The sequence below is a fragment of the Protomyctophum bolini genome (genome assembly GCF_963924005.1).
Source record: "Protomyctophum bolini genome assembly, chromosome: 17".
NCBI lineage: Eukaryota > Metazoa > Chordata > Actinopteri > Myctophiformes > Myctophidae > Protomyctophum > Protomyctophum bolini.
The window spans coordinates 34,056,606-34,070,545 of record NC_137878.1 but is presented as its reverse complement, the minus strand read 5'-3'; the positions used below and the strand labels follow the sequence as shown (position 1 = coordinate 34,070,545).

At 41.6% G+C, this 13,940-nt stretch overlaps 2 protein-coding genes across 2 annotated transcripts in view; both read right to left on the bottom strand.

Moving 5' to 3' along the window:
* The window catches only part of LOC308331342 (receptor-type tyrosine-protein phosphatase U-like), a 265,106-nt gene that overhangs the window by 146,581 nt on the left and 104,585 nt on the right, over positions 1-13,940 (bottom strand). The gene's annotated exons all lie outside the window — the stretch shown is intronic.
* LOC308331341 (receptor-type tyrosine-protein phosphatase U-like) overlaps positions 1-13,940 on the bottom strand; it is a 121,798-nt gene that overhangs the window by 3,338 nt on the left and 104,520 nt on the right. The window contains exons 21-27 of the mRNA XM_080786749.1: positions 12,155-12,252; positions 11,290-11,406; positions 9,803-9,957; positions 9,506-9,641; positions 5,547-5,696; positions 3,799-4,116; positions 1,233-1,358 (exon numbers count right to left, since the gene is read on the bottom strand). Of these exons, the coding sequence (XP_080642875.1) occupies positions 1,233-1,358; positions 3,799-4,116; positions 5,547-5,696; positions 9,506-9,641; positions 9,803-9,957; positions 11,290-11,406; positions 12,155-12,252 (1,100 nt within the window). The remainder of the gene's footprint in view (positions 1-1,232; positions 1,359-3,798; positions 4,117-5,546; positions 5,697-9,505; positions 9,642-9,802; positions 9,958-11,289; positions 11,407-12,154; positions 12,253-13,940) is intronic.

Below are 13,940 nucleotides of genomic sequence, written 5' to 3'. Positions count from 1 at the left end.
GTGGACTTGCTGCTCCAAGTTGCACACAACTTGGTGTGATTGGGCGGTTGACAGGGTGACAGGAGGATAACATGAGTGAGGGGCTTCTATGACGAGACAGCGCAGCTATGTGAGTCAGTTTTCCCACTGAAATTTAATCTGAAAATGCTTTATCAGATAGTAGTCAGTGAATCTTACATAAATGCTGGGCATCATGACCACAACGACTTTATACTTATTGCTTTGTGCCCTGTTCACATCACATCCATAGATCACATCACATAATTATGTGGAAAACAAGACTATTATAATACTGTAGGCCCTACAGTGTAGGGGCTAATTGTCTTCACCCGTTTATAGAAGAATGCCTGCGTGTTCTGAAATATGTCCCTCAATAGCTGTTGCTGGGCCATTCAATAGGGCAAGATAGATATCATGTTTAGAATATTTTCTCCACAACAACATGCCTGCTATTTGCAAAGCAATTAATTAAAATAGCAATTTTGCACTCAATCTCTTCTCAGCTATAGAAATGCAGAAAACTGAATCTATCGTGAGTGATAATGTGATAATGTTAATGTGAAAATTGAATTTGTGAGACAGAGTAGAGCGAAGAGAGGTCTCTACAGTCAATCAGTGTGGAACGTGGGAGGGAGAGGTTAACAGTAAAGTTGTTCAGAGGATGAAAGAAGCAATCACACTGTTTATGTACATACTTAGTTGATCATCATATCATAATATTTACAATTAAACCGAGACTCCCAGTTACATCTCTGAATGCTGCCTACATCCTCAGGCAGGAGGGAAGCTTGTTGAATGCACCACTCCCACTCACTGTCTTATATATATATTACATGTCACACACGAACGATGAGAAACAGCTCAACTCATGATCTGCCATGCTGAATTGAGTCATATTGTCACATTGACACCTCGATCTGTATGCTGTTGCTGGGGTGATGTATTGATTCCCAGTACTTTAAGTTTAACACATTATAAGTAGCTGTTTCTGTTAAACAATGTTTATGTTAAACAAAACTAACAGTTGATTTAAAACTGAACTGTCATAACTCTCTCTGTCAGAACCAAAATAATTTCCTCTTTCTGTGTATTCCAGCCACTGTGTGTTCCTACAATTCCCATGATGCAGTTCACAGGCAGTGATTTCTGTGGTTTCCATCTCCATCTTGCCATGAGTTACTGAACACAGGCAAAAAACAAAAATAAACTTGTTCAGCAGGGATGGGGCTTACCCGTGTGATGTTCTGAACGTGGAACAGACGGATGATGACGTCATCGTTGGCTGTTCTGGACAGAAGCTCCACCGTCATCGGTCCAAACTGCTGGAGTCCTGGTTCAGGCCAGTACTGAAGACATGGCTGAGAGAGAGAGAGAGAGAGAGAGAGAGAGAGAGAGAGAGAGAGAGAGAGAGAGAGAGAGAGGGAGGGAGGGAGGGAGGGAGGGAGGGAGGGGGCGACAACAGTTAAAGGGATTGTGACATTAAAAAGTTTTTGTAATTGTTCTTAATTTCTTTTAGGTTTTCTGAGCTCAATTGCACCCAAAATACTTTTAACATTCAGTAGATTTTCTGTGGTCTGCAATTTTCTGGCTCAAACAAGTGCTATGATTTGCCTGCTGTTTGTGATGTCACAGCTTGCATAGCCCATAAATGTCAATGGGATTTGCCAGTAGATGTAACTGTTTTTGCTGTTTGCCAGTAGATGTTTTTGCTGTTTTGCCTGTTTTCATTACAGCTCAAAAGGCTTCCAAAACCCAGAGAATACTCCAGGCCACAGAAGATCCACTGAATGTTCAAAGTTCAGGTTTTGGGTGTAATTGAGGTCATACAACCTAAAAGAAAAACAAAAATTTTTAATAAATGAAAATGAATATCATGAAATCTTTAAAGACAAATCCATGATGTCACAGCCTGTCATGAGGTACAGTAACAAGACACCTGGGTATTGACAACAGTGACATATTAGCCTAAATGACAGTGATTACTTTCCAATCTAGCCATGAATTAAATGAAAACAACAATCACTTATGTATGCCTCCCCTCCTTTTGAATTATTCAACAGCTTAAATCATTAGCATGAGCTCATTATAAATTAATGCTGTAGATGAACTTTGGCTGTGTCTTGGAGCTGATGGAAAAAGAGAGTTAGTTCCAACACAACTTCTAAGGTCCCCGGGCCAGCTATTGGGAGGAAGTCACAGGGGAGCCATGACGTTGACATGCTAACAACGTTAGCGGTGACAGCAAGGAAAGTCGAGGAGGGGAGCTGATAATGTCTCGTCATAGTGATGGAACGGAATTAACAGGTGACATTGGGCAGGAGGACAGATACATATTTATACAGGAGACACGCGGTCCTGTCTTGAGGGATGGGGGCAAGCGAGCGAGCGAGAGAGGGAGGGAGGTCCCACCGTTAATCCAGTGAAATGGATGATAGGGAGGGAGAGAGAGAGAGAGCAATGATGATGAGAGTAAATAGTGATAAGAAATCCAACATCACACAATGACAGAACAGAGACAGGAAGACAAGTCATGCGAACAGAACATGACATGAACTAACTTGAACAAAGTGATAAGAATGTGTTCATAATTATGAACATGACAACCTGTAAAAATGAAATCTATATGAAATGATGTGTTCACATTAACATGCACTGTCTGTAACATGTAATTTTCCTGTTTTACCCCAGATTTGAACCTGGGTCTCCTGCGCAAAAGTGCTGACATGTTTACCACTGCAGAAATAGAACCTGCCTGCTGAAGCACCAGTGGATCAGTGGTTAAGGAGCGTACCATATGGGCTCTGGTGCAGACACATTGCTGCATGTCAACTCCCTGACTCTTCACCCCAGTGGTTCTCAACCAGTGGTCCGGGGACCACCAGTGGTCCGTGAGAGAGCTCCAGGTGGTCCTCAGCTAAATGATGGAGATGGGTCCAGTTGGTTTCATTTTACACTCTCCAGAGTTAAATTATTGTTAAACATCTGCATTACTTAATTTACAATAAGTCAACACAATTAGACCCCCTTTCCACCGGTTGGTTCCCAATGGGAACCGGTTCAGTTCTTTTTTGTTCTTAGTCCATGAGCCAGAGCTCCAAAATTGGTGGGAAAAACTAGATCTATATTAAATTGTTTATGGGATCAATACAAGTAAATTAATACATGATAACCCTTCCCTTCATATTTTGCATATTTTCCTACATAATGCCTAATTTGCATATTTAAAAATGTAAAATGTGTAATACAATAAATCATTGTCTTCGTGTAAGTAATCAATTGGGGAAGTGTCATGGTGGTAACAATCTAATATAGGTATGGTTTTGCTCAATCAATTCATAATTAACGTTCCAATTTTGGAGCTCTGACTCATGGACTAAGAACCAAAAAGAACTAAACCGGTTCCCATTGGGAACCAACCGGTGGAAAAGGGGCCTTAGAGAATGTAGAAGCATTGTTGTTTTGATCAACGTTTGCCTTTCATCTCTCCTAATGGTACCACATCAATACAGCATGGAATTGTGTCTGTGGCTCAAATGCTGAATAAATAATGTCCTTGTTGAAAACCACCCGTTTCCTGTCAAATCGCCACTGTACTATCAGTAAAGACAGAAAAGCCCCTACAAACACAAGAAACTGCCTGCTTGCTCTGGGGAGAAATATAATTTTGACCCTCAGGTACAAATTTGTGTCAAATCAGAAACAGCGCCGTGTCAAAGGTCGTGACCAACCTAGACACGCGATAAATGTCTCAATAGAAGATCATGGAGACTAAATACATGGTGGTGTGCCGTGTCTCACCCAGGCAGAGTTGGACTGGTTGAGTTGGTTCAACATGACCACCGAGGTGCAGCCGTAGTCGAACACCAGCCTCCAGAAGTCCGTGGTGGTCCCTGGCAGGGGGTGGGGCGTCACCACGAAGGCGGCAGCTCGGTGGAAGCTGTCGGCGAGCGCGGCGTTGATGTAGTTGTTGCCCTCTTCGCCCTCAGGGGAGACCAGAAAGGCCAGCGAGCGGTCGGGTGGCAGAACGTCCATGCTGCGGTTCTTCTCGCGGTTCCTGGGCATCAGAGAGACGCTGCACTCTTCCATGTCCAGGTGAGGAGTCACCGAGTTCAGTGTCTGACGCACGCAAACAGAGAGACCATGTTTATATTTATGCTTTATATTACGGTATATCAAATTCTTTTCTCAGTTGAGCGGCCATGCAATGAAGTATACTGTAGAAATCAGCTCTAAGGCAACGGCACAGGAATAAAGTAGGCTACAATTATGAAAACCAATAAACAAAAAAACATTTATTAAAAAAATAGTGAATGAAAATCATTTGCATAAATTAATTAGATCAGTCTGTGTGTGTGTGTGTGTGTGTGTGTGTGTGTATGTGTGTGTGTGTGTGTGTGTGTGTGTGTGTTGAGGGAGCAAGAAACTTGATGTGATAAGAGAAGAAAGTGAAATCAGGACAAAGGAAATAACAAAGGACAAATTAAATGAAAAGATATAAAACTACTGGATCAAAGTTCCCAGCTGTTATATAAATAATTATTGCAGGGATTAATATGTATAGAAACTTCCTATATCACTGCAGATGTTAATGGCTAAAAAAACAATCTTATACATTATGAATAAGCATATTATGAGACTCTGGGTATTGAAATTGGTAAAGTGATTATCTAATTTGGTTCATAACGGCTCCCCATTGGCTTAGAATAAATTAATACAACACAGTGGCTGCTAGCTGCTATATTACGTCTAGAGGCTATACGCACTGCAATGATGAGGCTATTTAGTTTAGAAAATAAAATAAGTTAATTGTGCCACATGTGAAAATGATAATTTGTAATTGTGCAGTTCATCAATGATATTAAAATACAAAACATACAGGCTACATACAACCAGACAAGGCAGCACCTCAATCATAGAGCATGAATCAAACTTAAAATTATTTTTTTGTTTGCCATGGCGTTTGTCTATGCACCTTCATGAACTAACTGGATATTTTAGTGACCGTATGTCCTTTCCTCTTGCGCCACCATTAGGCCAAATTGTATACCTGCATACTGTACAAGATCTCAAAATGTATATGGGAAGATCGTCACAACACTTTCTCAATGCATCTATGCCATCTATACATCCATCTACTGTATGAAATCTAATTCATATTTCATTGTGCGATGGTTTTATACAATTTACAGCCTCACATCATGTCACAAAGCGATCTATTTAGCTAAACATTTGAGCATCTTTGAAAAGTTTACGCGTATACGCACACACTTATACTGTAGGTCCAGTCCTATTTTAAGTGCACGTATGCGGGGCTCGCATGTGTGTGTGTGTGTGTGTGTGTGTGTGTGTGTGAACAAGCGCGAAAAGCCTGGTGTAGCTCGGCCATGAAAGTGGTTAAGAATTAGCTTTTAATGTCCCACCAGGTGTGTGTGTGTGTGTGTGTGTGTGTGTGTGTGTGTGTGTGTGTGTGTGTGTGTGTGTGTGTGTGTGTATGTGTGTGTGTGTGTGTGTGTGTGTGTGTGTGTGTGTGTGTGTGTGTGTGTTACCTGGAACTCTTCTCTGAGCTGTGTGGTGTTGGTCTGTGAATCCACCTTCAGCATGTCTTTATAGGTCAGAGCAAAGTCATTAATAGGGATGGCCGTCTCTCCACACAGACACGCCTCCAGGATGGCATCGTGGATGAACACATACTGCTCCTGAAAGCACACAATCACAAACGTAACACGTAAAGTTTGGCTATTCGAAAAGCTAGGTAAAGATAAAGCATTTCTTCCTGATATTTACTTTAATGAGTTAATAACTGATATCTATACTTTGAGTCAAATAATGGGGGTTGTGTCCTTGAAAATGCAATCATGCATAACCATAAGTGTAATAATAATAATAATAATAATAATAGTATGCAGCTTATTAAGGAAGAATGAATGAATGAATGAATAAATACCTTTTGTGTTAATAACTTAATACCTGATGTGTTAATAATAATAAGCTGCATTCATGACACACTCAAAGTGCTTTACAGAGGAATAAAGAAAAAATAGAAGCAATGGAGTCAAAAGTACAGTATTTCTATTTAAAATGTAACAGAGCAAAAATCATCAGCTTACTTAAGCTTAAAAAAAAAAAAAAAAAATGTAAACAGTACACATCTACTCAACTAAAGGTACAATTTGTAATTAGTACACAGACACAGCCTGGCATGCACTCAAGCTCAGTCCTTGAAACGTGTGTTTCTACTCTGTTCATCATTAACCAACTACACACATAGATACACTCCACTGAACCATCTGAATAATTGACAGTGTTTACTAGTGAAGTTATAGTTTAGTTATATTGCCTATAGTATTTTGCTCCTGTGTTTCCTGCAACTCAAGCTCTTCTCCTCTCCTCTAGAACCCAGCTCACCTGTTCTACTGCCTGCTCGTCTGCCTGCCACCTGCCTGGACTGCTCTCCTCATTCCTCCATGTTTGTTTTACATGCAACCTTCCACAAGCTCCAATTCACCATATTGTGAATAAATACCTTAAATTTGCTTCTGTGTTTGGCTCTATGTTTGGGTTCAACTTTCTGCATACCATGACATGTATGCCCAATGGTAGGAGATTGTTGTTTTGTTGTGTACTTATTCATACTCTGTTACTATCTACATCTACAGCATCTCTCTCATCTCATGTACAATATGACCATTACTATCTCTGTGTGTTTAATAGACTTGTGGGGTGACACTGCCTTAAAACTGAATACTTACAGTACCACATTCACAACACTGTTTCTTGTGTATGACAATACATTAAAACAAGACAAGTGAGAAATTCCCATGCTCAACTCCCCTGCTCACTATGAAAGCGCTGAATGGCCACACTAGACATCAAAATAAAATATATCTAGGGGCGTGGCTGAGAAGGGTACCTATCGGAACCAGTAGTGGAAAACATATCAATACTGCAATCTAGAAATACTCGCATTTTGTCGCATTTCAAGTTTTCAAATGTAGACAAATCTTTTGAAAATAGCAGATCTACAAGCTCACAATTGTACAAGCTCAATCATCATGAGGCCTAAATGTATATACGTAGGTTAATTAATGTTTTCTGTTTGCCACAAACCTGTTGCCATTTCCAGTGCACATTTCCAGTTAAGGTGGTTGCGCACTGGTGCTTTGTTTTTGCGGATCTGAAAGTTATATGCTATCACTAGCTGCAGGCTGTCACCAACACCCCAATAGACACCACTAGACAGCTGCGGAAAACAGATAAAATCTACCCCGGTCCGAAAAAACTTGTCAACGTGATTGACATAAATTGACGTTGATTTTTTTTACGTCTTCTCACTCCTCTGAAATTCGCTCCGATATTCAGAATTTCGAACCAGTGTGCAAACACCTTTACTAAGCTAGGTGTTATAGTAATTTAGAAAGGAATGTTTTAATCACTTATATGTGATTTTCCTGGTATGAACAAAATTGCACAGCTGTTATACACATCTACACTGACATCACGGGGTGCATAGTTAGTTTAGACTAGTCATTGGTTAGACATGGGTTAAGGTTAGGTTTAGGTGTTCTGCCCCGTGGGAGGTTAGGTTTAGGGTGAGGGTTTGAGATAGGTTATAGTTGTAGGACTAATGACTGGTCTAACCAATGACTAGTCTAAACCAAAAACTGTCTCAACTAAGTACTGCACCCGACATGGTTTCTGTGATGTTTGGCAACAAAGAGAGTATACCGTAGGATCATGTTGATTTTGGATGCAGGGACACAGCAGTACCACAGTGTCTATTGTTGCCAAGGAACAGATGGAACAGAGAGGTAGTGCAACATCCTCATAGCAGTCCTGTGAATAATCAGCCATCGCTGCAGGTTCGCTATAGGCAGACCTGCCAACCTTGAGATATTGACATGAGTAGCACCATGCGCGGCGCGGCAAATCCAGCAATAGTTTTTGTGGCGGGGGGTCCTGCATGCCTTTTTTGGGGAGGGGGGAAGTTATATTAGAGAATTTCACACCAGAAATGTACCGGTAGTACATTGCACTAATGTTTTACTGTTTATAAATCTCTCTGTGGCTCTGGGCCCAGCTTCATCTCAGACATGCTGGAGCCATATGAACCCCCTAGAACCCTTAGGTCATCTGGGGCTGGCCTACTAATTGTTCACCCCATAGTTGGAACAAAACATGGTGAAGCAGCATTTCACTACTATGCATCACAAACCTGGAACAATATTCCAGACCATTAGGAAATTCCCAACTATAGCTGTTTATAAGTCCAATTTAAAAACATTTATTTAACATTGCTTACTCACAATGATGTCTATCAACTAGGTCTTGCCTGGGCTTTTAATGAGCTGTACTTTGTACTTTGAATGTGTATGAAAGGTGCTATAAAATTGCCTTTCCACGCCTACTTCCTCTGAGTTAACATATCTCAGTCTATCAATACATTTAAATGTAAATGTCAAAGCACAGTCTGTCTATCTCCAGTGACTTTATGAATGAACATGATGAACAATGATCATGTTGCCTAAATAAAACATTTATGTGCAAGATTTCCATTTCCATTGGAAATCTTGTAATTCAACAAGTAATTCAACCCCTTCCAAGGTGTGCTGCGGGATAGGACGAGCACTTTCAGCCGTAGGCTCACACTCCCCCCAAGGATGCACACGGAACGTTACAGACTCTCTTTTATGCCAACTGCCATCAGACTATTCAATGCAAATGCATAATAACTGCCCCCCCTAAATGGCATATGGTCCTTGGTTGTCCTGATCTTGTGTGATGATTATGTTTTTTTTTGTTTTTTTTTTTTAATTTATCCATTAATGAATAAATAAATAAATAAATATTTAATTGAGTGTGTATATAGTCTGTATAATCATTCATAATCATAGGCTACTAGTTTGTTGATCATACTGTATTCATTTCAACCTCACAGAGACGATAGATAATTCATTCACTCACTGACTGTACATGTCAACTCATTCAGAGATAAAGTGGAATATTTTGGATCTGTACGTCGTCCACAACTCTCCAACAAGATATATCCTTCCACTGTTACGCTGATGAGATGACGTACAAATCTAAATGCCTCTCACACCCAACAGCAATAACTCCATCGAGCCCCTGATTAACTGTCTAGATGATATAAAAACTTGGATGGACGCAAATTTCCTACATCTAAATGACAATAAAACTGAGATCATCATCTTTGGTCATAACCCCACCCTTCCTGTCAACACTCTGGGCCCCCTCACCTCCGGTTGAGCTAACCGTCCGAGCCGACATTGTACTATCAATATACACAAATAACAGTCATAAATGAGAGTCTAGAGAATATATGAGGTTAATTTAAGAATATATTGGTCCAAAACATAACTTTATATATATATAACATCAGGACAGGCAGTCCTGTCTAACACTTTGATTCCAAACATGATCTCTCAAAATCTAATCTATAGTGTAAATATAGTATAATAATATGCAGTCTATGGTAGTGGAAACTGACCTCTGTCTGGATCATGTTGATGCGTCGGGAACAGAGGGTTTTGACACAGTTGTAGATGTCCACCACTCCTTCACATTCAGCCATGTCCAGCATGACGTCCAGAACGATGTAGCAGCCTGTCCGTCCCGCCCCCATGCTGGAGGGAAGGCAAAACGATGACACGGTTCAATCGAGTGCTGGTCATACATTCAGCGGCACCACATGTTTGTAAATAACCCCAGAGAGGCAGGGTGGTGTGTGTGTGTGTGTGTGTGTGTGTGTGTGTGTGTGTGCATGTGCATGTGTGTAGTCAGGTACCTGCAGTGCACCACCACAGGTCCGGCGTCGGGGGGCATGGAGCTCTTAACGCGGCGCAGGAAGGCCAGCAGTCCCGTGGCGTGGTAGGGAACGCCGTGCTCCGGCCAGGACGTGAAATGGAACTGGCACACCTCGTGTTTGGCAGGGTAGCCTCTCTGCACAAACAATTAAGAGAGTCTCACTGAGATGCTATCATGAGGAAGGTCGGACGGATTATACACCCAAAAGGACATTAACACCAAGCACGATATAACTACTGTATCACCATAATTAGAAATAATTGTGTCATTTTCAAAATCTTTCTAGTTTGAAGGTGAGTTCACAGTCCACACCACGACTATGACGACAACGATAGTGGTGAGGGATATCGTTTGGATCACTTTCAGACTGATCAACACTGACAGGCAGCCAATCAAAATCCACCAGAAGGACAGCTGGGATGCAATCGTTCTCACTCACCCTCAGAATCAGTGATAGTTTTGTTATTGCTAACGGAGATGAGAAGATGGTTATGAATAGCAAACGCTAGCTGGCAGTCTTCCTGGCATTACCTCAGATAGCTACAACCATCCCACCTCCTTAACATTCATATAGTGAGAGTCTAGCGGCCCTATCTTGCCCCTTATGCCTAACTTCTTCTTTTTTTTTTATTTCTTTTCAAAACAGTACCAAAAAAATTTAGGCACAAGCTGGCGAACAAGATAGAGCCCCAAATGATCCCTGTAGCCTATTGCATGTGCCTTTCAGCACCACGGAGGCAGATATCTCGCTGTGTGCATGGGCTCTGACACAGCAGGACTTCGCATCGCGGTTTGGTGCCATTGTTTACATAATATTATCGTTCACGTTCATGTGGAGGCTCACATAGTTATTGTTTTAGTTATTGTGCTTGGTGTGAATGGCTCGTAACAATGGTGTTCGCTGGAAGAACACCACAAACAGACAATCCTGTTACTGTATGTCGCCATGGGAAGCACACAGAGACCATCAGAGACTATGACAGAATGCAAGCTGTTTGCATGCTGTGTTGTTGAAGTGTCATAGAGGGCACAGATGCTGTGGTCACTGGTTGGTATGATGTGTTTTGTCAGATGGTACATACGGTAGTTGACATTGTGATGAGAGATGTGGTGGGCGGCATGGTCCAGATTTTATCTAACAATACAACATGTGGTGAGTGGGAACCTGTCAAGAGAATGAATATGTCCACAAGATGTTTGCACTAACTAATTTCACCCACTTCCTTCCACCTGTGATGTGACAGTAAAGTTAGATTCTTATGCATTTTCATAATTTTGTGTGGGATGCATGATTGTGGCCTTTTGAGCTTGTCTATTTTGGTTTAAAGGTCATGTTTGAATAGTTTGATGCCTGTGTGTGTGTGTGTGTGTGTGTGTGTGTGTGTGTGTGTGTGTGTGTGTGTGTGTGTGTGTGTGTGTGCGCGCGCGTGTGTGTGTGTGCGTGTGACGTGTGTGTGTCAGACTCACCCTCTCCATAGCAAAGGTGCGGACGGTGTATTCTGCTAGAGTTTCAGTCTTCAGCAACGTTACATTGATGTCTCCATACAGTTCACTGTCATCAGGCCAGTACTTACAGCACTTTATCTGGACAAACAAACACAGTATTTGTATTAAAGTATGTGTGTGCATGTGCAATTGTGCATGCATGTGTGTGTGCGTGTGCGTGTGTGTGTACAGTATGTCCTTCAGATTATCAGATGGGCTCTAATAACGGGGGGAATTAATCTGCATGTTCTACTACAGTGACATCATTGAGGGGCTGCGTGTCACATGTACACGTACTGTATTTCTGTGCCAAATGTGAAATACTGTGGCACAGGGTCAATCATTCAATAGATTGAAATACTCTGGCACAGGGTCAAACATTCAATAGATTGAAATACTGTGGCACAGGGTCAAACATTCAATAGATTGAAATACTGTGGCACAGGGTCAAACATTCAATAGATTGAAATACTGTGGCACAGGGTCAAACATTCAATAGATTGAAATACTGTGGCACAGGGTCAAACATTCAATAGATTGCATGCAATAATAGGCTGTTATCAGCGGACGCAAGGACGGCTGCTGCCATCAGAACATCCAGGACACAGCGTATGAGGGGGACGTGCGTCAGAGCTCTGACCTTCTAGCACTGTCATCAAAGTAACTGGTGATTACTCATGGCTCTCCACTGGGGACCGGCAAGATCCTACCATTCAACCATGAAGGAGAGCTACAACTGCTGCTCTGTTACATCTACTGTATGTAACAAATGATAAAGGGCAGCTCCATAAATACATGTTGCCTCCATCTATCTTCCCGCATGGGAGGCTTGGTCGGAGGTACGTACCCTGCCCACCTCCACCAGCTTGGTGATCATGACGATGCTGAAGCAGTTCTCCTGCCAAACCATTCTCCAGAAGTCATAGATCATCTCCTGCTTGGGACCTGTGGAGGAGGTGAAGGGGGAGGGGAGGTGCGCAGAGGTGAGGAAGGAGAAAGATAATGAAGGAGAAGGTGATGAGAAGAAAAATATGGAGGTGAAATTGACATACAGAAAGAGGTGCAGAGGCACAGAAGTAGATGGAGGCATATCAATAAAAAGAGGCACAGAAGGAGACCGAGGTGCAGACAGAGAGGATGCAGGGGGTGGAGAGATGAGCCATAAGTCAGGGCAAATAGCAGCAATAACCATCAACACAGACACGATGTAATCCATGCCAGAGAATGGAGTAACAGTGTGTCATTTGTGAACTATTACGCATTCTGTGTTCTTCTCATACTGGGAGAAATTACATTTCAATATACCCACAAATCCTGAGATGTTGCGTAAACAAAGCCCTGCGTTGGCTCACAGTGGCGTCGTTTGGTGACACAAATCACAGTGCTCAGGGCAGATGACACTTTCATTGATTTCATTACACTGCGCCTCTGATAATATCACAAGGCTCTATCTCATGCTGGCTGCAGAGCTGGTTATGCTGTGTTTTTAATGATCATGTCCCTTCATTTTCTTCATCTCTTGACACCCACACAGCTTCATAGGAACTGATTCACACGACTTTCACTGAAGGTTACACCTTATCAGTCCTGCTATACATGTTTGAATGGTGACGCCGAACAACAAAGCTTTGTATTCTTTCTCTTGCAAATGCCCATGTCCAGTTCCAACACACAGTGGGTTTGTTCCTATTATTTAAAAGGGGATATATTATGCATTCATTCATTCAGTTATTCATTCGTTAATTCATTGGCTGTTAGATGTAATCAAAACAGTCAGTTTCCAGTCTATTTAGGGGTCATATTAGCATTATTGATGAGACCACTAGTACAATTGCCTGGCAGTATTGCTGGCCCAGCCCTCTGCCTTGTTTCTGTTGAGGGAGTTCAAGTCAACAATGGATGCTGCTTGGTTTTGTTTCCATATTGTATGATTATTTATTAGAATCTAGTTATGTGACGGACCTTGGCTGTCGATACTGTATGGAGGAATGACATACCAAATCTAGATCCAGATTGGAGCTGGGATACAGTGTGGTCTAATGTTGTCCTGTCTTCTAGGAATCCTGATCATCAACAAATTCATCTAAATTTTGTTCATCGGACATACTTAACCCCCCGCAGATTGTGTGCTATGCGGATTTTAAATAATCACAACTGCACTTTCTGCACTCCGAACACCATAGGTACATTCTTTCATATGGTGTGGGAGTGGAATCTGGTTGCTGCTAATCTTTCGATTATTCTACAAATTAACATCACACCCTCCCCATCTCTATTCTTATTAAATGATGTATCCCAGTTACCATTAAATAATACCCGTATTCGTGTCTTCTTTGCTGGCGTAACGGCCGCAAAGAAGATGGTTGCTTCGCACTGGAAACCTCCTCATGCATTGTCATTTCGCCAGTGGGCTTTGACCTTTCTAGATTTATTATAATTATAATAATTTATTTAGAAATGTCTACAGCAAGATTGCATGGTGCAAAAGAGGAAAACATTGAGATTTTGTCTGGTATTGCAGATTTGGTTAAGGGCATGATTTAGTAATTATTAATATCATTATCTTTTTATTTTTTTGTTCCCATTGCACAGTAGTAGGAGTACTGACATTTTGTGGCATCTTTGGTCTCGGG